Source organism: Anas platyrhynchos, chromosome 6 (assembly GCF_047663525.1).
Source record: "Anas platyrhynchos isolate ZD024472 breed Pekin duck chromosome 6, IASCAAS_PekinDuck_T2T, whole genome shotgun sequence".
NCBI classification, from domain to species: Eukaryota; Metazoa; Chordata; class Aves; order Anseriformes; family Anatidae; genus Anas; species Anas platyrhynchos.
This window is the reverse complement of record NC_092592.1, coordinates 3,088,486-3,111,207: the sequence shown is the minus strand read 5'-3', so window position 1 is coordinate 3,111,207 and position 22,722 is coordinate 3,088,486. Positions and strand designations below refer to the sequence as shown.

General features: G+C 44.6%; 1 protein-coding gene across 8 annotated transcripts; it reads right to left on the bottom strand.

The window, feature by feature from the left end:
- Positions 1-1,319: 1,319 nt before the first annotated feature.
- LOC140002781 (uncharacterized) lies at positions 1,320-15,207 on the bottom strand. 8 transcript variants are annotated; one of them, XR_011810291.1, is made up of 5 exons: positions 14,827-15,207; positions 14,313-14,428; positions 7,002-7,147; positions 5,201-5,511; positions 1,320-2,032 (listed from the first exon to the last, which is right to left on the bottom strand). XR_011810291.1 is itself a non-coding variant. In XM_072040004.1 (5 exons), the coding sequence occupies exons 1-3, from the start codon at positions 14,960-14,962 to the stop codon at positions 6,378-6,380; spliced, it is 834 nt and encodes a 277-aa protein (XP_071896105.1). In that variant the 5' UTR covers positions 14,963-15,187; the 3' UTR covers positions 1,320-2,032; positions 5,201-5,511; positions 6,055-6,377. The 8 variants fall into 8 exon arrangements, 5 of the variants coding, with proteins under 5 accessions (XP_071896105.1, XP_071896101.1, XP_071896103.1 ...); XR_011810289.1 differs by having other exon boundaries at positions 6,055-7,147; positions 14,827-15,164; XM_072040004.1 differs by lacking the exon at positions 14,313-14,428 and adding an exon at positions 6,055-6,929 and having other exon boundaries at positions 14,827-15,187.
- Between the last annotated feature and the right edge of the window lie 7,515 nt (positions 15,208-22,722).

Here is a 22,722-nt window from a genome sequence, read left to right as displayed (position 1 = left end):
CATATGTATACATTTTTCACATCTTCCTAAACTACTACAAATCCATGTGATACATAATGAAGGAAAAAAAAAATAATAGTGGCTGTAGTGGCTGTTAGGCATAAATAAAATCTTTTTTTTTTTTTTTTTTAGTAGAGAACTGTTTTCACACACCGAATTTTTACAAGTTTAGCTGAAATTGTTTTAATTATATATTTGAAATTGATATGCTGTTTTAATTTAATGATGATAAACATACTGATTCAAGCTAAACAGTTGAGTAAAATAAAATTAATTAAATCAAAACATAAAGAATTCTTGGGGAAAAAAAAAGTTTGAGGCTTTGATATCATGGCTGCATTCTGTAGTTTAACCTGATGCATCTTCATGTTCATCACTGTTTTGAGGTGCTAGTTTTGGCTAGGATTGAAAAAATCACAGCAAAAACTGCAGTGATAATTTGATGCTGCCACTACATATATACCACCAAGTATTTCCTGCTACCATCCTCACAGCTAAGCCAGGTTTTATGTTTATCCAATTCAGTACAAACCCAGGCACTTTTAATTACTTAATTACGGAGATATCCAGCTGCACTGTGGGATAGGCACATAGCTTTCATTTGACAGAAATTCTAAACAGAATAAAAACGATGCTGCTCAGCTACTGTTTCTGTGTTAGTCATACACGTATTAGTTTAATCTGTAGCAGCTACTCACTGCTTACTAGTCCTCTGGTAAAATATTGCTTTATCTGTAAAATTTGAGACAGCTTAAAGCATGTTTCAGGATTTCAGGAAAAGAAGGGAAATATATTTCTGTTGGTGTATTGCAGTGAAAGTAGATATCTCTCTATAGCTCTAAAAAGTCTTTTGAATATTAGTTTTCAGAGTGGAAACTTTCAGCCAAGTGAGAGATGCAGGCTGTCTAAATGCTGAATTACCATCGAAAGGACTCATGAACAAGAATGGAAATTAAAACAGAAATTTTACACTCTGAACTCTTAATTTCTGTAAAACTAACAACAGAAGAGAAGCAAGGATCAGACACACAGCAATTTAGGTCACTTATTGCTACCATTGGTACTAAACAGTTTAAATACCTGTTTCTTTTATAGACCACTATACCAGTATAATTTCCTCTTGGTAAGCAAAAGCACGCATGATATTTATGGGTAGTTTCCCCTCCATCAATGAGGGGCATAGGATACTAAAATCTAGGGACTTGGACTGGACAAAAAATGATCATGCTTGGGATTTCCCTGTGCAGCTTTGCCAATTGCATTGTACATCTTAGAAGACTCAGCAGTTTATTACCTACAGAATAATCGATCTCATCATGATGTGGGAGAAATCAAGCTTTATTAAAATTTATTTATTTATTGTTTTACCAAAAGTTGTATCATACAGGCTGAATGATGAGACCAGAAAGAGTACTGTGGGTTACCTACACCACCAAATTCATTATTCCTGTGGACTTTGCATTATTGTTTTTAAGGACTGCACTCTTGGACAACAGTTGTTTCAAAAACCAAAGCACTTTATGGAAACATCCTAAATCAGTGATATTCTTAAAGCTGATACTTTCTGTTGCTATCTATTTCAATACCAGTAAAGGACTGAATGTCACCAATACCATTCTCACACTGAAGCAACAGCTCCTACTGAATTGTCATGTTTAAACTTGGAAATTTTACATTCATGAATTTTATGTTCAAATATCAGTTTTCACTTAATGGGTTTAAAATTAGATTGTTACCCAATGTGTGCATGCTCTGTGGAGCAGAAGGTCTCATAAAAAAGAAAAAAAAAGAAGAAAAAAAAAACACTCAGATGTTTACATCAGTGAGGTATTCAGCCAGAGACCAGTTTCTGAAGTTGGATTACCATTTGGAGTCCGTACCGGTAGCAGTTTCCCTGGCTAGTAGACCAGTTTTTCTCCCACATTCATCATCATTTAGAAAAGCAGAAGTCAGTTTCTGTGGTTAAGAGTTCCTCAATATTTCAGTTTTTTCTCACAGCTGCACTGAGACAGTGGTTATCCCAACGTGTTTCCTGTTACAAATACAAAATTTATTCAGATAGCTTTCTTCTTTACGGTGAAGCAATATTCCAATGCCATGAGAGTTCTGCAGCTTTAAATGCCCCAAATGCCAGAACTGGTAGGAGCCAACACTGCTGCTGCATCCGTGACACCATCCAGTGGCAGACAGCAGTGTGCTCCAAACACCCTGCCTCGCCTCCCCAGAGCTCAGACCACGCCACCCGCACTTCCTCATGGCTTGAGCACAGCAAAAAGGGAACTGGTGATGACCACACTCTGTGTGTCTGCCCTTGTCATGGCTAAATGCCAAGAAAAGCTGTTGTCTGTGAGAGCAGTGCAGCTGCCAGAAGTCAGGAAACAGGCGGTGACAATATTGGAGCTCACATTGCTCACCCTGCAGCAAACAGAGCAATGCCCTGTCCATAGATTGCATGTGAGCTACCACCAGGGTGACACTGTCTCAAAATGGATCACTTCTACATTATTCCACTACTAACAAGGTCAGACGAGATGAAGAAAGAGGAAAATTATACATGTATGAGGAAAATTATCTCTGCCACTGATTCCTGTATGCACTAATACTTGATACTGAACCAGTATCAGTACTCTGAAGGACCCATACTGCTGCCTAGGGCTTCCATACTTCCACTGGAAGGTCCAAATTAAGAAACATACTTCTTACCTTCTGAATTTAAATTTTCAAGTGAGAAATGATGAACATCATACACAGCTGGTTTTTTTTTGTTTGTTTGTTCATTTGTTTGTTTTTGCATAGTGCTGTGGTTTAACCTATCAGGCAGCTAAGCACCACGCAGCCATTTGCTTACCCTCCTCCCTCCCTCTGTGGGATGGGGGAGAGAATCAGGAAAAAGAAAAAAAAAAAAAAAAAAAAAGGAAAGAAAGCCTGTAGGTTGAGATAAAGACAGTTTATTTGGAGAGAGGAAAAAAAAAAGAAAAAAAAGAAGAAAAAAAAGGAAAATAATAATAATGATGATAAGAGTATTAATACCACTAATGTGTACAAAACAAGTGATGCACAATGCAATTGCTCACCACCTGCTGAACGATGCCCAGAAAGAAAGAAAATTATCTCTAAGCTACACATGGCTCTGTAAAAGGAGTCTAGATAAACTATACTAAAATTCTTTTTGAGTCCAAGCCGAAAAGTGTTGAGAAAACCCCAACACAGAACATAAAACTTTGGAGTACTGGCTCAATAGTCATGATGTCAATTGGATTTCTGGTTTTCACATTTCTATTTTCACATTAGCCTGCAACTATTATCATCATAATATACAACACCTTTTTTTCCAGCTACTTCATAAAGTTTTGCATTAAAAGTCAGCTGCTTTCCTTGCATGACCATGTGTTTTTGTTTTTGTTTTTGGTTTTGTTTTTTGAGAATGGAAAAGAGGAATCTGAGTATAACATTTTCTCATGTTTGAAAGTGAGCAGCTTAATGGCTGCTGTGATATCAAAGTTCCAACACATTGACTTAATAGTACAATATTGCTGACCTGCAATTTATGTACTACAGTAGCCTGCAATCCCAGAAAGTCCAAAATTGCCACAAAATCATATTTTTCACACCAGCAGAGATAATCACAGACATTTTATTATCAATAATAAATGTATCAAGCTCATATGTCTGCATTTCTTGTGTAACACAGAAAACACTAAGATCAAGGACATGTATGCATCCTACATTCAGCATTTTTATGTCTTTGACAGTGAATGTCGTAGCAATATTGCAGGAGTTCTGGGAAAGCAAACAGAAGCAGAAGGCCATATTCCCAAGCGAAGGCATCATTGTGTATGAATCACTGAGCTCCCTGGGCCCACCATTTGTGAGCTATGTTACCTTGCCGGGAGGAAGTTGCTTTGGTAACTTTCAGGTAAGTGTCAGCTTCCAATCTTTGCCAGGGGAATTTTATCTATTTACTTATATATTTATTCAGGAAAATTCTTTTGCCATAGAAGATACAGGACAACTACTTCTGTAACAATGAATACTACACTTGACTTTTCCAATCTCATTCTGTCCCAGCCCTCACCGACTTGAGAGACAAGGTACCTGAAGGAAAACAACACAGAGTTCTAGGAATGATTTTACCAGTCTTGTCTCTGGTTTCCAGTCATATCTACAATGAAGTGAAACATTATGGGTAACTCAAGCATTTCTGTCAGTTGAATCTAAGACCAAGGTGTTTGTAGTTTCTTTCTTTCAGAAAACAATAATATATTTTATGGTGGAGAAATAGCTTAGTATTTTATTTTATTTTATTTTATTTTAATTTTATTTTATTATGTTTTCCTTCAAAACAAGGGTCTGATTTGCCATCCGTAAAGTAGAATGACACTGAATTTCTTGCTGGTTCTGTGCATCGTTTCTTTTAAACCAAATATACTGTGAGGAATTTTGAGGAGGTTTGACCACTGGAAAGGACAACTTGAAACAAGGTTGTCACCCACTGTTGTTCATTCCACCTTGCTGCAGAGCTGCTTAAGCTGGCAGTTGCTTGTGCAAAGAGGAGAGGAGAACAGCAGCGGGAAATTTACCTATTCTCCAGGTGTTCAATTGCAAAGCCTCCTCTGGAGGATCAACAGCAGTGAATTCAGCGTGCTTAGGAGAAATTAGATCTACGTCTGAACCACAACTATTTCAGTAGCATCACTAACTTATATTACTCTGAAGAAGCAGTCGGCACCGTCTCTATGTTAGGAAATAGCTGAACACAGTCTGTTATTCACAGGAATTATTCAGGCAGGCTTCTTTAGGAAGGCTGGGTTTCACTAGAACATTACTAGCCTGTAAGCCTCATGGCATCACCTTCCGTCTTGACTGCTAAACCTCCTTGCTCCCTACTATCTTCTTTGCCAAGATACAGCTGTCCACGTTTACTTTTCCTACTTGGCTGGACTGAATTTAAGAAGGGATCCTGCAACTCTTCCTCTTGTTTGCCACTTAATCATCACACCAAATGAAAACTATTTGCCTTTCACCTCTTTATTTCAGGCCTTCTTTCCTAGTGGTCATTTAAAAACGGAAAGAAAAAGTCCATCAACTTTTTTTTTTTAATATTCAGCAGACTCTTAAGTCATCAAGCACTTCAAGACTGTTTGAAATAATCTCTACATTAATAGAAAAGGAATTCCTCAGACACACTGCGGCCGCTTACCTTTAATACACTCGTTGGATGAGACGGAGCTGTATTTCTTGCTTTCGCCTGCACTGGAAGGCTTCCCTTCCTTGTAAGGTTGTTTACTGCTCTCACTTGTGCATTGCTCACATGAAGAGCCATCTGGAGGATGGGATTCTTCCTTCTTCTCCCGCATTATCTTCTGGAAACGAGGATCTAAGTGTTCCAAGGAGCCCTTCACTTTCCTGGTGTTTCTCTTTTTTCTTCTTTTTCTTCTCCTTTTTCTTCTTTTTTTACGCTTGCGATTGGCATTGTCAAAGTGGAGCGCACAGAAACACAAATCGTGAAGTCTGAAAGAAACACACAAGTTTAAAAGAGAAAAAAAGATGTGGCACTTGTTGCCTATATGAAACTTTATTTATTTTACCACAGGTGATGATTTGCAGCATGTCAGCTATTTTGTGGTGCTTTGTGCACACGCAACTTACTTTAGATGTAGCAAACTTAAGCCCTCAGATTGAAGGACCATAGGTCCTGGTTTGTACACAGATCATTAACAATGGCTAGCTCTGGAATACGTGCAAGCAGAAAAAAACTTTTAACCTAATCCAGAATGGTGTACGGATGTGTTTCCAACTATGTGGTCCAAAGCTAGTGCTCTGACACAATTCAGCAATAGCTTTCCTATCTTCACCGATCAACCTAACAACATGATCCCCAGCCAGCTGATGCTATCTAAGTAACTTAGAAACTACCAGAACAAAAAAAAAAAAAAAAAGAAGAAGAAAATAGAGAAGAAAAAAAAAAGGAGAAAAAAAAAAAAGGAATACATGAGAAGCACCCAGAAAAGAATTAGGATAAAAAATGGGGAGTATGCTGGAATCCTTGCTTACTTGGAATCCTTCTCTCCATGTTTATCCTTAGACTTCTTTTTCTTCTAGAACTTGTGATATTTTTGCATTTTTTTCACCACCTAAAAGCTCCTTTTCTATCTTTCTGTCTTTCCTTTCTATTTCACTTTCACTACCTTCTGCACGGGTAGATTTTCTTTTTCTGTTTCCTTCTGTTTCATTTTTCTGGCGACAGTTCTCCAAATGAGCTGACACAGGTGGAAGCGCATGTCTTTCACGAGAATGTCTTCCAGAATGTTGCTGAGATACCGAGCAACGATGCAAGTCTGCTCGGGGTGTGCTAAAGCGACGTACATCTTCATCTCTCAAGAGGGAACCGTGAGGCCATCCACTTTTGTAATGATAATGCTTATGTGACCTGCCGTAGTAAGTTGCAGTCCATTTGTCAAAGGCTGCATCGCCGTGAGAGAACTTTCTCTCTCTACTGTCTCCTGTCGCATGAGGTGAATAGTAATCATTGGAATAGCTACATCTTTCCCATCTCCGTGCTTCATCTCGATAGTATCTTTCTCTGCTCCAACTTCTTTCCCCTTTGGATCGGGAATATCTATTGCTACCTTGTTCTGATCTTCCTCCGCTGCCAGATCTGGACTTTGAATATTTGACTGCTCTTCTGCCATTCTCAGGGCTGTTTCTTTCACCAGGGAAAGATCTGCACCTGCTTCCCTCCCAGTGCTCCTGCTTGTGACGCTTTTGCTCAACAACTTCCACGCTCTGAGAACACCTCCTCTTGCTGGAAGGACCTGCTTTTTGACTCTCCTTCTCTTCACTAGGAGCATGTTCCCTCTTGCTTTGGTAATGCTCTTTCTCAGTGTTTTTAGTCTTGGCCTTTCTACCTTGGCATCTCTCTGCAATAGCTGAGGAGGAAAGCTTTTTAGAGCTACATTCAGTGTCACACTTGAGAGAGGAAGTTTGCCGCAATTTCTCACCACGCTCTTTGCCGTCCAAAACGTTTTCTTTTGAAATGAGGTCACGTTCTTTTGATCTTCTTGGTTTCTCCTTGTCTCCACCGTCATCACATTGGTACTGTGCGAGGTATTCATCCTTCCCAGCAGATTTCGGAGGGTCCGCGACACTGCACAAAATAAAATCACATTTCTCACTTCTGCTGAAGGACGTGAAGATTAACAGTAAAACCTTCCAAAGGCAAACAAACAAACAAAAACCTCCGGACTACAGGAACACTCGCAAAGATATGCCATTTAGAAACCTCTCCTGCAATTAGGACACCTTCTCCAGCTCCCAGAGAAAGTGCTTTTTCCCCTCTTGCTTCTGAAGCCATTGCACTAAAAAAGCAAACGCATCTGTCTCCCTCCACATGCTGCTGCTCTGAATAAGAGCCAGAAGGTTCAAAACCACCCTATTTGGTCTCCCCACATAGCCGAAAAAAACACCAGTTGAAACAGAGTTTTCTACCTCTCTCCCACAAATTTACATTCACATATCCTGTGACTGCAAAAATAGAAGGCGGGGCTCAGGAGGAACAGCCAGTGTTGGAAATGAAAAAAAGCAGCCTCTTTCTTCAGAGTCTTAAGCCTATGCTACTAAGAAAAACAAAACAAAACAAAACAAAACAAAAGGAGAGGAGAACAACAGCGGGAAATTTACCTATTCTCCAGGTGTTCAATTGCAAAGCCTCCTCTGGAGGATCAACAGCTGTGAATTCAGCGTGCTTAGGAGATATCAGATCTACGTCTGAACCACAACTATTTCAGTAGCATCACTAACTTATATTACTCTGAAGAAGCAGTCAGCACCGTTTCTATGTTAGGAAATAGCTGAACACAGTCTGTTATTCACAGGAATTATTCAGGCAGGCTTCTTTAGGAAGGCTGGGTTTCACTAGAACATTACTCCGCAAGTCCCTTCTATTCCTTTTCCCCTTAGAATCTGGGGATGTTTCAGCTAAAAAGGAGGGCAGAAACACTCTCCGTAGGTCTCCACCATGTAGTAAAACAGCGCTGCGTACCTGGTTAACCTCTGCAGCCAGCAAAGCATTTCTATTTGCAGCAGTGCCCTGACCCCAGCCTCTTGCTGAGCTCCGTCCTGTGCTGCTCGGATGCTCCCGCTGCTCAGACATGGGGGCTTAGAGAGCCACCGGGCCAGCACAAGCCCCCGAGCTCACTGTCAAACTTCACTTTTGGCATCTTTCACTTCACCAGCGCCGCCGGACGAGGAGCCCAGCAATGCCTGACGCCGCTCCGGGCTCACCTAAACGCGGGGCAGGAAATTCAGATTCAAAGCTGCGAAGGTTTTTCTTAGTGAAAGCATGGAATGAGTGGCCATCGGTGACTAACCTTACAGGAAGGCATTCACTTTGTGAATGCTGCAGTGAGTGAAGACTGAAGGCATTTTCTGAGTGACCTAAGGAGAGCCCTCCCCGAAAAGCAGGACGTTTTATTGTCTATGTAACATCTCCTTTGAAGGCTCGAGCACGAGATCCACCAGGTTTAAAGTCTCAAGACACGGATCTGCCACCACAGAAGCAATACATTTCATCTACTAAGCCTAAATACCGTATTTTGCCTCCTCTGTAGGTTTAAAAAAACACGGCCACGCTTGAAGGAATGCATTCTCAGATATTCTACGTATTTACAGTGCTTTAATTAATACCACAGACATGTTGTGCTGTTTAGGGGAATTTGCAATTACATTTTCATTTCCAACCAAACGCAGCCTGACACAAATTGGGAGCAACAGGAACTAATCATCTGGAAGCCGGGATATGCATCATTCGCCATTTTCTAAGAAAATGACAAAAATATAAAACCCCAGCAGTCTGAGAACGTGAGCACTGAGGTAAAGGCCTGATCAAACAAACGCGCACAACTATGATTTGTCCTTTTAACTCAGCAAAAGTCTGCAAACTGCCATGGTAGCAAATGAGGAGAAGGAGCTGGTATTTACAGAAGTTGCAGCTGAAGATTCAGATAAACCATTCGGGTCGATGCTCCCTTCCTGCAGGTTTAAGCTGCGGTCACATCGCCTATTTCAAACCCTTTTGATTTCTACCAGTCACCCCAGATCCCACCTATTTTGCACGTTTTCCAATCAATGAATTCGCTACATGATTTCTGGGGCACAAGAGCAGGCCTGGTGAAGAGGAGCATGCCTGGTGCCATCATTCAATCAAATCAAAAGCGTCCAGGAGAAGCCCGGGGTGTGGTACTCACAGGGAATGTTTGCGAGCGGCCAAGTTCAGCAGAAGAGAATAGGCAGGACTGGAAGCCCAGGGGAACGAGATGCATCTGTTGTTGCAGGCAGCCCCAGCAAAATGTTACAGCTTCACTAGCCTGGGGCATGATTCCCCCCTTCCCTTTTCACAGCCAAGTACAATATTAGCTTGCCTTTTCTTTTTTTTTTTTATTATCATTATTTTTATTTCTTTTTGCCATCGTCAGGCTGAGGCCGGCTGAGAATATTCTGTGTCTAGACTAATAAATGTTTGTGCGGATTTTGCAAGAGCGGCTTCTGGGAACAGAATCCACTTTTTGTTTTCTGCTGGAGGAAAAAAAATAAAATAAAAATAAAGGAGGAGCATTAAAAGCAACCAAGCACCCCCGTGCATTTGTTTGAAATTGCATGTTACGGTGCTTCTATTTTATGTGCAATCAATACATAATTTGGAAGAAAAAAATGCTTTTAAAATTCAGAGCTATCCCTGAGCAGCTAAGGTTCTCTTGGAAACTGAAGGAGGAGTCTGAAATGATTGTTCTTGTGTTTGCATCCCCCAGTGGGAAAGGCAGCACACAAGTAGAAGCCACTGTGCTTTGAGGCGGCATGAATCATTAAGAATAAAGATCCCCCCCCATTTAAACATGAGATATTAAAACTGAATCTAGGACAAAGGTAAACTAAACAGACTCCTTCCTTCCCGGGCAGTCAGTGGGTTAAATCAAATATCAAAGGGGCAACATCAACCTTATAACTTCCTCTGCCGAAATTAAAAAACAAAATAAAGGTAACTTCTATTTTGCCTGCCCCGACCCCAATCGCATCGCCCGAATGGGTGCAAACTGCTGGGATATGTGAGGGCCCAAGCCTACATTTTCCCTGTTTCGTATTTGTTGGAGGAGGGCGGGGTATCTCCAGATGAAATGGCTGACCGAGCTTTTTATTTCCTCGCTTTGGGTGGAAATGACTGAATCTTTCCAGGCAGCGGAGCAGTGCTCGACCGACTCCCTCGGCCTCCCCGCGTGGGAAGAGCCCTGCCGGGAGCAGCCCGCGTAACCCTCAGATGCCAGCCCCATCAGGATTAGGTCCAGCAATGGGATGTTGGCTCCTCTAAGTGAGGACGCATCCTCTCGAAACACATACACAGAGATTTAAATGAGATATTCCCAAGAACACCTGCCTATTCTTTCAGCACGTGTGCAAAGAGTAAATTCATTTTACTTCGTTCCTCTTTTTCTCAACTCTCCCCTCCTTCCTCCGGAAGGAAACAGCCAAGCAATATTAGCAGGGCCTTCCTTTTCCCCTGGTGGAGTCCAAGAACGCGAGAATTGAGAAAAGCGACTTGTCAGGAATCAAGTTTAAAAAGAGTGTTTGTGGTAAAATACCGGAAGCTGTAATCAGAAACACAACTTTTAACTAAAAAAAGCTTCTTTCCATTGTAAATTATTCCAGTTAGTGAAATAACAAATTAGTTCTCTGCTCAGCCACAGCCTCCTCCACCAAATTTAAGTAGAACCTGCAAAGAAGTTGAAGTTGTAAAACATTTGTCAGATGCAAGGGGCAGCGTTGCGTGGGTTAGCATCATGCTCGGATGCCCACAGTACCAACAGGTGCTTTCTTTCCAGAGGCACCAGCTCCTCCAAGAGTTCCCTGCACGAAGAACTGAAGAAGCTGCAGGCAGGGTGAGCTTTCCTCAGTCCTCATCCTCACAGCGAGGAGTACTGGGGACGGGGAGCTGTGTTTCGGCTTGCTAAGAAGCAGAAACCCCCCGAGTTTTCAGGCGGGCTCCGCTCAGCTCCCCTTGTGACTGCTGCTCGGGACACGACCCTGCCTTGCTCAGCACCCTCGACTCCAGCAGGTGCTGCTGCTGGCAGCTGCCCTATGTATACAAAAAAAAAAGAAACCAACACAGTATTTTCCTGCTTTTAAAGTATATCCCGAAGATTTACTAGGCATTGTGACGTTCTGCAGAAGCCCACAGCTGTAACTAAGGTTTGTGGGGTGTAGAGGGGCTGGGGGCTAAACAAGGCCAACAAGAGCCACATCTCCTCCCCGGTTGTCTCCCCTGTACTCTTTTTAGGACATCCAACATTCCCAGATCTCGTTTTGTCCCAGTGACCAAACAGGAGCCTGGCACTCATGCACTACGCCTTAAAACCTCTACAAACCGTGCGCCTAAGTCACAGCACTCATTATAAGCCGGCAGCTCTTTCTGGTCTCACAAACTATATGTGGCTTGAGAGATGCTCTCCAGATTCAGGGCGCTGAACACCTGCAGCCTTTGCCATAACCATGACAAAGTTCAGGAGCTCCCTGCTGGCTCCAAGGCTGGCTCCAGCAGCGGCTTCAAGCTGTGGGTCAAGAAGGCCAAGGCACCCAACGAGAACCTGCAACACCAAGTGGCTTTCTGGAACGGCTCCAAACACAACTGGAAGCCTGTTGGTTTTTTTGGAAGTGAGCTCTTCTGGACCTGTTAGGTGCAAGCAGAAGTCAAACTTTCAAAGCATGTTTGCATCGTTAAGCTCTCCATGATCCATCTCCAAGGTCTTCTAAGAGCTAGTAGCAACGTGGTCAGAGTTCTTGCCTGTTTTTCCCTTCACGTTCTCCCACGTCAGCAGCCGTGTGCTCCCTTTGGGCTGACTTCCAGAGCTGGGTGGAAAGGATCCCCTGGAAGCAGAGATGCTGCTTTATGCAACACCTTGCAGCTCACTGCACTCTGAAGGGTACACGAAAAGAGGTGAGTGGTCCTGGTGTGGTTCCTTCCAGCTCTCAGAAAGGCAAGAGAACTGGAAATGAACCATCAGCCAAAGGGAGGCACGGCGCAGCGTTACGAAATGCCATCTGGCTGCTACAGGATAAGGAAAGGAGGCATTTTTGGTGGCTCCCATCTCCACAGAAAAAGAAACAACTATTTATGCAGCAGAGTGGTTGGAGTATTTCAGGAGGCCCTGAGCTACCCCAAAAACCAACAACGAAACCACAAACCAAACCGAAACCAAACCAAACTAACATGATGGACTGCAATAAAAGATAAACATCAGAATTAATACTACCAATGACAATAAAGATGTTGAAAACTTGAGTCATCACATCCCTTGTGTAGACTGCAGGAGGAAGCACCTTTAGTGCCTGATGTGACAGGGTCAGAAAGTTAATTAATAACACCACAAAACTGGATTCCTGTGAGCACACACTCGGCAAAGGTGATACAACCGACAGCCGGACTTGAACACTGATACTGGTACCTGACTGGGAAATAGCAAGGAAACAAAGGGAGGAGGGGAAACCGTGCTATCCTGAAAATTGCATCACTTGTTTACAAGTCACCGGCAACTCCGAGGCAAACCATCTCGGGCATTTATGGATCAGTGACCTCACGTCTCTGGCACAGGACGGAGAGGGAATACCGACCGTGAGTTCACAGAAGGGAACAGCGCGTCCAGGCCCTCCTGCACTGCGCCAAATGTGGTCAAAATGTCCCCTCCCCTCATCACCCCAAAACTTATCACGTAGGACTTCTATTAAACAGACCCCAAAGAGCTCGTTCTGTCAATTTTGCAACAGGCTCAGGATTTCTCAGAATTAGAGAGGCTAATTTCATAATATACAAAAATACTGCATCTGGCACAGGGGAATTCTCAGCTAGACTTCAGCCTAGAGACACAAAGCGAAACTGACCATAGAAATAGAGATTGGCCAGAGCTCAGCCACAAGCGAGTATGCCTCGGTTATATTTATTACCTGCAAGCAGAACTAGAAAAACAGTTTACACTGACTTGCTGCTTTAGAAGTTAGTTCCATAAAGACGGAAGAAATTCTCAACTCAAACTTGAAGAAAGCATCAGACTTCAAAACCAGTCGTAGATCTTTGAAGTAAGACTGTTATGAATTCAGAAGTCACATCCAAACAAAAAGATCATTTATATTAATGGTAACTAGATTAAAAAAAATTAATCCTGTCCCTCAGGCTTTGTAAGTGACTGGGGAAAAAACAGCGCAAGGATAGTAATAAGCCTAAGGGAAACACCACAAACTGCTAAGGGAAGCAAAAGACCCAAGGAAACAGCCTTTTTGGTACATTAGGAACAAAAGGAATCCTAACAACAGCACAAAGTCCATCACTTGACAGAAATTCTTCAGCGTTGAGAAATTTACAAAAGGCAGAACCATTCAAAAGCCAGCTCTAACAGGCTCCAGGGACGCGTGGACACGCAGCGATAAACATCGGTTTTCCCAGTAATAACCAGCAGAGATAAATGACGACAATTACGGCTAGCAAACGGAGCGCTGGATGCAGCTGAAGCAGGCACAGGTCATCGAGGGCTTGGCAAGAGAAGAGAGAGCCCAGGAGAGCCACAAGAAGCATTCAAGGAGTAGGAAAGCCTCACAAAGAGAATGCGTGCCCTACCTCCAAGTGTTATGTCTCAAACTTGTCTTTGTTAAACAAGCACAGTGCACAGGTGCTTTACGGAAACGCAGAGGGCTTTTTGGCTGAGGAAGGCTAGTAGGACTGCCAGCCTGAAGTTAGCAGTCACCTCGTTTAGAAAAAATGGCACCTCCTTCTAACGAGCTCCGGGGAACCCAATTAACAGCGTAACTGGCAGAGGCTGCCTTGCTGGCAATGTTTCAAGACGGTAACAAATGGGTTTTCTACTTAATGTCTGCTTGTTCGGGGAGGTTTGGACTTACAGCCTATGGCATTTGGGTCCTGGGGTTTGCCTCATACAGGTTGTTCTCCACAGCTGGACCAGGTTCCTCAGAGCACCCACCAGCTCCTCGTGCGTGAAACCCCTCTGAGCAAACACCAACGCAGCACAGGCTGCTGCTTAACACCAGCAGCGCAGCTTTCCAAACTCCCCTCTCCTTTCCCCCTCCAGCGGGCTGCTCGTGTTCACCTCAGGCCTTCCACAACAAAGCCCCCTTTGCACGGATCGCCGTGCACTTTGACAGCCCCAAGGCGCTCTCTGGGGCGCCTGTCCCGGCTGGGACCGCCACCTCAGCCTTGACTCACCCTTCAACGAAGCCAAACTCCTCCGTCAAGCCTGACGGGGAGCCCCAGCACCTACCGGGCAGCGCTGACAGCCGCAGCCTCTCCGCTCCCTCAGCGCCCCGCCGCCGCCTCCATTAGGCGCCTCGCCTCGCCCCGCCCCGCCGGCTGCCGATCTCCAGCGCCGCGCAGCACCTGGGGGACAGCCGGGCGTCAGGGCGGCCCCCGGCACCGCAAAAACCCCCGGCAGGGCTGGGGACATGGCCCCGCTCCCCTCCCACCGCCACACCGAGCGCGTGTGTGTATATAGAGAGGGGGGGGAGCCCGGTCTCGGCTGGCTCCGTCCCGGTTCAAGGCACGGAAAGCGAAGTTGCTCGCCCTGCCCGTGTGCCCCCCATACCCCCGGCTCTGTCACAGCCCAGCCGCGCCCCGTTCCCCCCTCACAGAGCCGGGGAAGGGGTGCTCGCAGCCGCCCCTCTCCTCAGGGCCGGCCGGGGGAGCGCCTCGCCTTCTCCCCGGGGGTCTCCCGTGGCCGCTTGGGGTCGCCTCCCGCAGCCGCCTCGCCCCCCTCTCCTCTCAGCCCCGCCGCCTGCCTCCTCCTCCGCCGCCGCCGTTTTGCGTCTCCGGGAGTCGTCCGCTGCCGGCGGGGCGGGCGCTGAGCCGTCGCCGAGTCCCAGCTCCGCCGGCCGCCCGGGCCCTCGCCTCGCAGCCCGCGGCGCCCACTCGCATCCTCCCGGCGCCTCGCAGCCTCCCCCCCCCGTCCCCGGGAGGGTTTGAGAGCCGGGCAGGGCCGGGCAGCGGCGGGCAGCGGCGGGCCGCGGTGCCTCAGCCTCCCCCGGCAGGGAGCGGGGCGGAGCCGCTCCGCCCGGCAGGCGGCGGCCGGCCCGGCCCGGCTCGGCTCGCCTCGGCTCAGGGCATAAAGGCGCTGAGGGCGCCCGGCTCCCCGACCTCGGCTTCTTCTCCAGCCCCGAGTTCCCCTCAGGTGCCCGGTGCTGAGGGAGGAATGCCCTCCGGGGCTGGCTGGGACACCCCCAAAACCTTTGGAGAAAAAACAAACAAACAGCGAACAAACAAAAAACCCACCCCCAACCCCCTTTTTTTCCACCTCCAAGTTGAATAAAGAGGAGCTCTTCCTTCAGTACGTGTCCAGATATCTGAGTCTACGTTTTGCTTTAACTCCCACTACGTACTTCTCTTCAATACGCTGTGTTTCCACATACCGCTGCTTTTAGCAATGTTTTTGCCTCAGACGCTAAAAGTTGATCTTTTCCCCAAGTCAGAAAAACCAGAATGGGGCTTCTGGGAACCCTTAGCTGTGACAGCTGTTCATGTCCAACCGAGATTTACGCCTTTATATATATTTAACTGTGAAGGTCTTCTTCTCTCCCGACTAATAACGGGGAGAAGTTTGCCCAAAACTTCGAAGAGCAAAAGTTTTGATGCCAGGAACGCTCCTGCTTCCTCGTTGCCTGTCATTCCCTTTTAAGTATGAAATTTTCCAGTTGCAATGCAATGAGCTGACTGTGGTTCCAGAGGTAAAGATGCATTTAGGATACCAGGTTTTCAACATCGTCTTGAAGTGGATAAGAAGAAACACATTTTTGCCTCAGTGATATGTTTTTTCCTCTCCTTTGCCTGGAGATGCAATGAAAGCTTCCTGTTGTCTGCTCAACACAGGCATCTTCTTCACGGTAGCTTTTTAAATACAGTGCTAACAACACAGCTCTTTGTTCCCTTCTGTACATCTACTGAAACGCAGATTAGGTGCCAGGCGTAGGTCAGTCTTGGAAAAAGCTGCCACCCCTAACACACTGACGGAAACGTCGGCATTGAGTTGCACCTGGCTCACGATTTGCCGGTGTTTGCCTAGAAAGCTCCATGGTTTATATAGCATAGATAGATCCTGAAACAATTGAGAAAAGTTAGACTTGGAGCACTGTGTCCAGCAGTTCTGGGCTCCCCAGTACGAAAAAGACGGGGGTCTCCTGGAAAGAGTCCAGCGGAGGGCAACAAAGACGATAATGGGGCCTGGAGCATCTCCCCTGTGAGGAAAGGCTGAGAGACCCGGGGCTGTTCAGCCTGGAGAAAAGACTGAGAGGGGATCTCCTCAATGTGTATAAATATCTGAGATGTGGTGGACAGAGGGATTTGGCCAACCTCTTTTCAGTGGTTTGTGGGGACAGGACAAGGGGCAATGGCCACAAAATGGAGCCCAGGAAGCTCCGCACCAACATGTGAAAGAACTTCTTCACGGTGAGGGTGACGGAGCACTGGGACAGGCAGCCCAGGGAGGTTGTGGAGTCTCCTTCTCTGGAGATATTCAAGGCCCATCTGGATGCCTACCTGGGCAACCTGCTCTAAGGAACCTGCTTTGGCAGGGGAGTTGGACCCGATGATCTCTGGAGGTCCCTTCCAACCCCTACAATTCTAACAAAAAGGACTGGTTCATATTCATTCTGGTGCCACAGTGGTGGAAGACGCTTATTAGACTGGCCTAGAAACCTGAAGTAATGTGCTCAGGAGTGCTAGCTAGTATCCCAAAAACTCAGCCCTGTAGAATGCAGTCACGGGAGAAAGATGACAATGCACTTACAACAGATTAGGAAAAAAGCTAGGAAGCAGAAATGGATATTTTTATGGTGTACTCTTTTGAGCACCTCAGAAGTTCTTGTCACCTGTCTTGTCTGTGATTCCTCAACTTCATGTTCATTATATAAAGGATTTCTCAAAAAGTCATTTTAGAGAACAAGAAAAGCAAACCATATACACAATCCCATTAAAAATGTCAAGCATAGATAAAAAATACCATACGATGGGTGAGCAATGTCTGACGGGTAGGGCTCAGAGGGTTATGGTAAATGGGGCTACATCAGGCTGGTGGCTGGTCACCAGTGGGGTCCCCCAGGGCTCCGTTTTAGGGCCAGTTCTTTTCAATGCTTTTATAAACAATTTGGATGTAGGACTAGAAGGTGTTTTGAGCAAATTTGCTGATGACACTAAACTGGAAGTTGTTGACTGTTGAGGGTGGAAAGGCCTTGCAGAGAGATCTGGACAGATTGGAGAGCTGGGCGATCACCAACCGCATGAAGTTTTACAAGAGCAAGTGCCGGGTCCTGCACCGGGGACGGGGCAACCCTGGTTATATGTACAGACTGGGCGATGAGATGCTGGAGAGCAGCTCTGCAGAGACGGATCTAGGGGGGTCGTGGTTGACAGCAAGTTGAGTATGAGGCAGCAGTGTGCCCTGGCAGCCAGGAGGGCCAACCATACCCTGGGGTGCATCAAGCACAGCACTGCTAATCGGTTGAGGGAGGTGATTGTCCTGCACTGCTCCGCGCTGTGCGGCCTCACCTCGAGCACTGTGTGCAGTTCTGGGCACCACAGTACAAAAAGAACATTAAACTGTTGGAGAGTGTCCAGAGAAGAGCTACGAAGATGGTGAAGGGCCTTGAGGGGAAGACATATGAGGAGCGGCTGAGGGCACTGGGCCCGTGCAGCCTGGAAAGGAGCAGGCTGAGGGGAGACCTCATCGCGGTCTACAGCTTCCTCATGAAAGAATCATAGAAACACAAGGTTGGAAAGGACCCACAAGATCATCTAGTCCAACCATCCTTCTATTACCATTACTACCTATTACTAAAATAGCAGTAAGCACAAATGAAAGCTTAAGAACACTTTCTATTACTATAAAAATAAATAATTTGTAATACATGGTTAGTAATATTTAGCAAACAGTGTGCTACCGCCATCACAACGGCCTATTACCCCTTCTAGCTTCAGAGGCATCCTTATACATCCAAAATAGAGAGGAGGATATAAACTATATGGATCTCTCTCAGCAGTGGTTTCACAACAATTAGAAGGAAGAAACAGTTGCTGAGAAGCCACAACAAGCTCAAGTTAATTTCTGGACTTTGAATAATTACTCCTTAAGTTCTCTCTCTCTCCATACAGTAGAGCACGCTCCTGACTAACTTGTACAGTGCACTCTGAATAGGAGAGATTTGTTTGCCTAAGCTAAAGGAAGAAATAGAAAACCAAGAAAGCTACTTAACTTTTAACACTTAAATTAAATGTTAAGTTACAAAAGTTCACAGGCCATGAGATAACATAAATAAATCCCTTCTCGAGCTAAAAGATCTCATTTTTTTTTTCAGGAGCGGCCTCCCTGAATCTAAATAATCCTCTGACAGGCAGAACAGAGTGTCCGTTCTAACTCTTTATCAGATGTGGAAGAAGAGATCGAGATGACCAGTGCCTAAAAAAAAGAGGCACTCTCTTTTCAAGGCAGACTGATCGGCACAACAAATTTCATCTGTTCTCAAGCACAAGCAACTCTAAGATAAATGGGTTCAAGGATCTTCAATGTGAAGAGTGAATATCCAAGCGTATACTGGGAACACCTGACTTGGACCATGGACGCCTCACACAGATTTCTGAGGAGTTCGGACAACTCCAAAATCATCTTTTACAGGAAGAGACCAGAGAATTTGACTCAGTGTAAAACTGGCACAGGCAGAAATCTCCCCAATTACAGATGCTCAAGCGCATTAGTTAAAAAGAGATTAGAGTGTGACTAGAGAGAAGTCTCAAACTCTTGTTATATACTTAAATTTCTCTCCAAGGATGGAACAACTGCTATCACCGTGCATGACTGGCTGTAGAGGGAGAGAGCGAGTGAAAGACTTAGAAAAGCACCTTCCCTTCGTAGTCCTCCCGCTCCCAAAATGGTTCCCAAGGAAAACTACTGACAGACTAAGGTTAACTGCTTTGAAAGGGTTGTGTGGGTGGACCCATTGTCTTCAAGTTCAAGTTTTTTCCTGCAGAAACTGCCAACAGTTATGCCAAATATAAAAATTGTTTTGCAAGGTGGATAAACGTCTTCCAGACTGAAAGGGAGAAGTCGTACTGTTGTTGTCTGTGCACAGACAGCTAAGCAGTGAAGAGCAATGCTAAACAACCACGATACCCCAGAACACACAAGTACTGCGTAACAGTGACAGAAAGTGCTAGAATTCAAAACAAAAATTACCTCCACCATATCGGTTTTGTCGTAGTCTTCTCTCTGGTTGTAAATACACTGATTAATGACGCCATATACTTTTTCCAGGTGATAAATGTCAAATCCCTTCGTTATCTCAGTGACAAAGCATAACAATTTCTGAAGACAACAATGGAGCAAAACAACAACTTTAGAATAGTACAAGATCCTTTGAATACGCTCTATATGTTTTCGGAGGTTGAACAGTAACAATACAAGTGAGAGCCTACTTTTTCTTACGCTATTAAATAAAATGTGACACTTCAGAGAACAGATTAAATATCCCATGAGATTTCAGCAGGGAAAATGAGTTATTTTTTCATATTTCAGAGAAAGGAAAGGCTGAAATTTTGGACAATCTTTTACTACTAACCAATCTATCACATCAATGGTTGTAATTGCAAGTCGACTGCTCCCAAAGCAGTAGGGAATGACACGATCCTCTTTGTAGGACAGCTGCTGCCACAGCAAAGCCACTGTTGCATTTCATTAGAGAAGCATTGCAGCAGCGCGGGGCACTGTAAAAAGGCTGCAGATCTTGTAGATACAGCTGTGCCAGCTGGAAAAGGAAGCACCCTTAGGTGATTACCTTTACCCACGTGTGCCATGCCTACAACTCTGCTGGCAGAACAGATTGCTCAAACGCCCAGAGCAAAGGTGGATTAGTTTGCTCAATCCTACCTTTAAATTCAGGGGTGGGTAAATAGCAAAGCGACTGCTTGTAGCAATCACCTCTCTCTCACACAGTCATTTCTATTACCAAAGATGCAGAGATGATAATCTCTGGCACAGCAACAGTGACAAGCTAGTGGCAGCACCTTCTTCCACTGCCACAGCTGTCCATTACCTGTGTGAGCCTGCAAGCTTGTAGCTTTAGGGAGCAGCCATACCAAATGGAAATACTACTGCCCCCTGGAAATAATGCTGCTTATCATCTTATCAGCAAACTCTGCCTCCCTCATGTATATATATATATATACATACACACACACAATATAAGAAATTCTAATACTGCACTTTCAAGGAATTTCAGAAAAGTAGTCACTTCTCCATGGCTAGCTAGTTTACGTCAACCTGCTAACTTCAGGTTTAATATCATCACTGCAAGAAATAAAGATCCTTTTCAGGTTCTTAATACATCAAAGCATGAAAAAAAATCCCCAAATAAAAGCCCTCAAACCCATCATAAGAATTATGAATCATTAAAATGATATCCATAATAGTACTAGCAGGTTGTCAGTGTGGTATTTTAAAATTCAGCAAGGCCTTTTGTCTTAAAAATTAGGCAAAGAATCTGTCTCCTAAACTACAGATGACCAGAAGCAAATGGTAGCCTACAGAAATCTCCATGAGGTGTGGAAACTAAACAGTCACAGTGCATTACAGGCTGAATTATTTCACTATCTGTATGTCCTTCCAATTAATTGTTTTAATTGGCATTGGTTAACAATGGGCTTAATTTGCAATTTTACATGACGCAGGAATATGTCCTATTTGAGCATTAAAAAAAAGGTGAAATTAGACATACTTTGAGCTCATAGCGATCCACAATAACTATGTAGTCTGTCTCCGTAGGGACTTGTACAGTGTTCTCATCACTTATCTGTTGTTGGTCTTCTTCCCAAGAACGTTCAGGAGTCACCGCTTGAAATGCCCAGGAATCTGGAAGGACACAGATTTCTTCAGTCAGGTTTTCTGTTTATCTAGAATACAGTCTCAGTGAAGTATCCTGTACCTGCCAAACAGTCTCTTTCTACAAATACAGAGACAGAATTGTTATCGTCTTCACTGAGAAATACTTGGCTTCTCCCTTCTTTCTAGCTAAAGTCACTGCTCCATAAAAATTAGAAACTAAGACAAAAAAAGCAAACAAAAATACCCACAAACAAACCAAAAGCACTAATGAAAAGCTTAATAGTGGAAAAAAATAGTCATGTTGCCAATTCAGGGCTCAGAGTCTCAGAGCGCGTGGTGAAAGGTGACCCCCAGCTGGCTGCTGGAGGAAGCTGAGGCAGCAGCGTTCAGCTCTAACCTTTGCCTTCTTGGCTGGCATCTTTGCACTCCTGCTGTCAGTGGGTGTTGAGTGTCCTTCCTCCCAGCCTCAGAACGTGCCCTCAGATGTAGGCAGCGTTTAGCAGCTAGAATTCACTCCAATATAAAGAGTACAAATCATGCGTTTTCTGCTTTTGCTTTGGAACTCTTAGCTTGAGGTTTTCCTGCAGGCCATGAGGTTTCTTGCAGCAGCAGGGATGAGTTCTGTTAGCAAGAGGCTGTTCTGTGCTTCGACTGTGGGAAGATGAATGCACCGTGAAATAGAACTTGACACCTAGCACACCGCACTTGCAGCCTGTGGGGTGCTTTAACAAGCAGGTAAATCAGCAGAGGCTGTTTTGCAGCCGGGGTGATGCTGGGTGATTAAAAAGCAGGGGCAGAACAAGGAGTTTCTAGTGTTTGTTCTTGCTTGTCATCCGACTCTCCACTTCCACTGTTCGTTAGAAAAAAAAAAAAACAAAAAACAAAAAACAAGGGGTAAGCATCTTAATATCTTTATTGTAAATGGAAGGCACAAAACAGACCAGCAACAGAGACTGTCCAAGAGAAATACTTGGTGCTTTATAAACAAACAAGGAAGTACCCTTAGGTGGGTGTGATAATCCTTCTCTAACGCGTTTTTGGAGTGCAAAAATAGATTTGTTCCTTTCTTGCTCTTCTCTCCAGGACAAAGGCAGAATAGCCAACTGCAAAGTTAGACCAGGGAGGTCAGTTTGTTCCATACTGAGAAAGACAAGCCTGTAAAACAAACTAGACAGATTTTCTTTGTGTTATTTGTCTTCCTTCAGCAAAGGCAAAGCTTATGCCACTTGTTGGTGTGTATTTCCAGAATTTGGGAAAAAGGCTTTGCTCTGAGAGACTGATAACTTGATTTGATTAACTGAAGACAGCTGGAAAATTGTTGGTTCCTCATTATTTTTCACTTGTTACTTTCTTTAGGGTTACTTTTCAAAAGAAGATTTCCCTGCTCACAAGCCAGTAGAAGACTTTCAGCCCAAGCAAGGGTGAAGACAGCTCTCTCCAAGAGCAGAGGAAGTCCCTGTGGAGAGAAGCCGAGCTTGTTAGCAGAACTCGTCGTCATGTCTAAACAAGGAGACGATTGCTACTTCTATTTCTATTCTACCTGTACCAAGGTATGGCTGGCTTTCCTTTGCTTTGCTTTTTTTCCCCATTTTTTTCAGGAAGGAGTAGATTAGGAGGAGGAAGCACACTGGTCTTTGGTTAACTTGAGAACCAGATAGATTCTGAATTCAGTTGTAGCAACATTAGGCAGCAGCATGGCCATTTTTGAGGCTGTACTCTATTTTCCTTGTTGGTTTCCTTTTGGTTCCAGGGAGACAAATGTGCCTACCGCCACTGCGAAGCTGCTCTGGGCAATGAGACGGTCTGCAAGCTG

Bases quoted from the DNA above. Each gene is read 5' to 3' on its own strand.
- LOC140002781 (XM_072040000.1), bottom strand. From the start codon at position 14,962: ATGCGAGTGGGCGCCGCGGGCTGCGAGGCGAGGGCCCGGGCGGCCGGC. The intron at 7,148-14,826 runs GCAGGCGGCGGG...TATTTTGTGCAG, and splicing joins CGGCGGCGGCGGAGGAGGAG to TGTCGCGGACCCTCCGAAAT.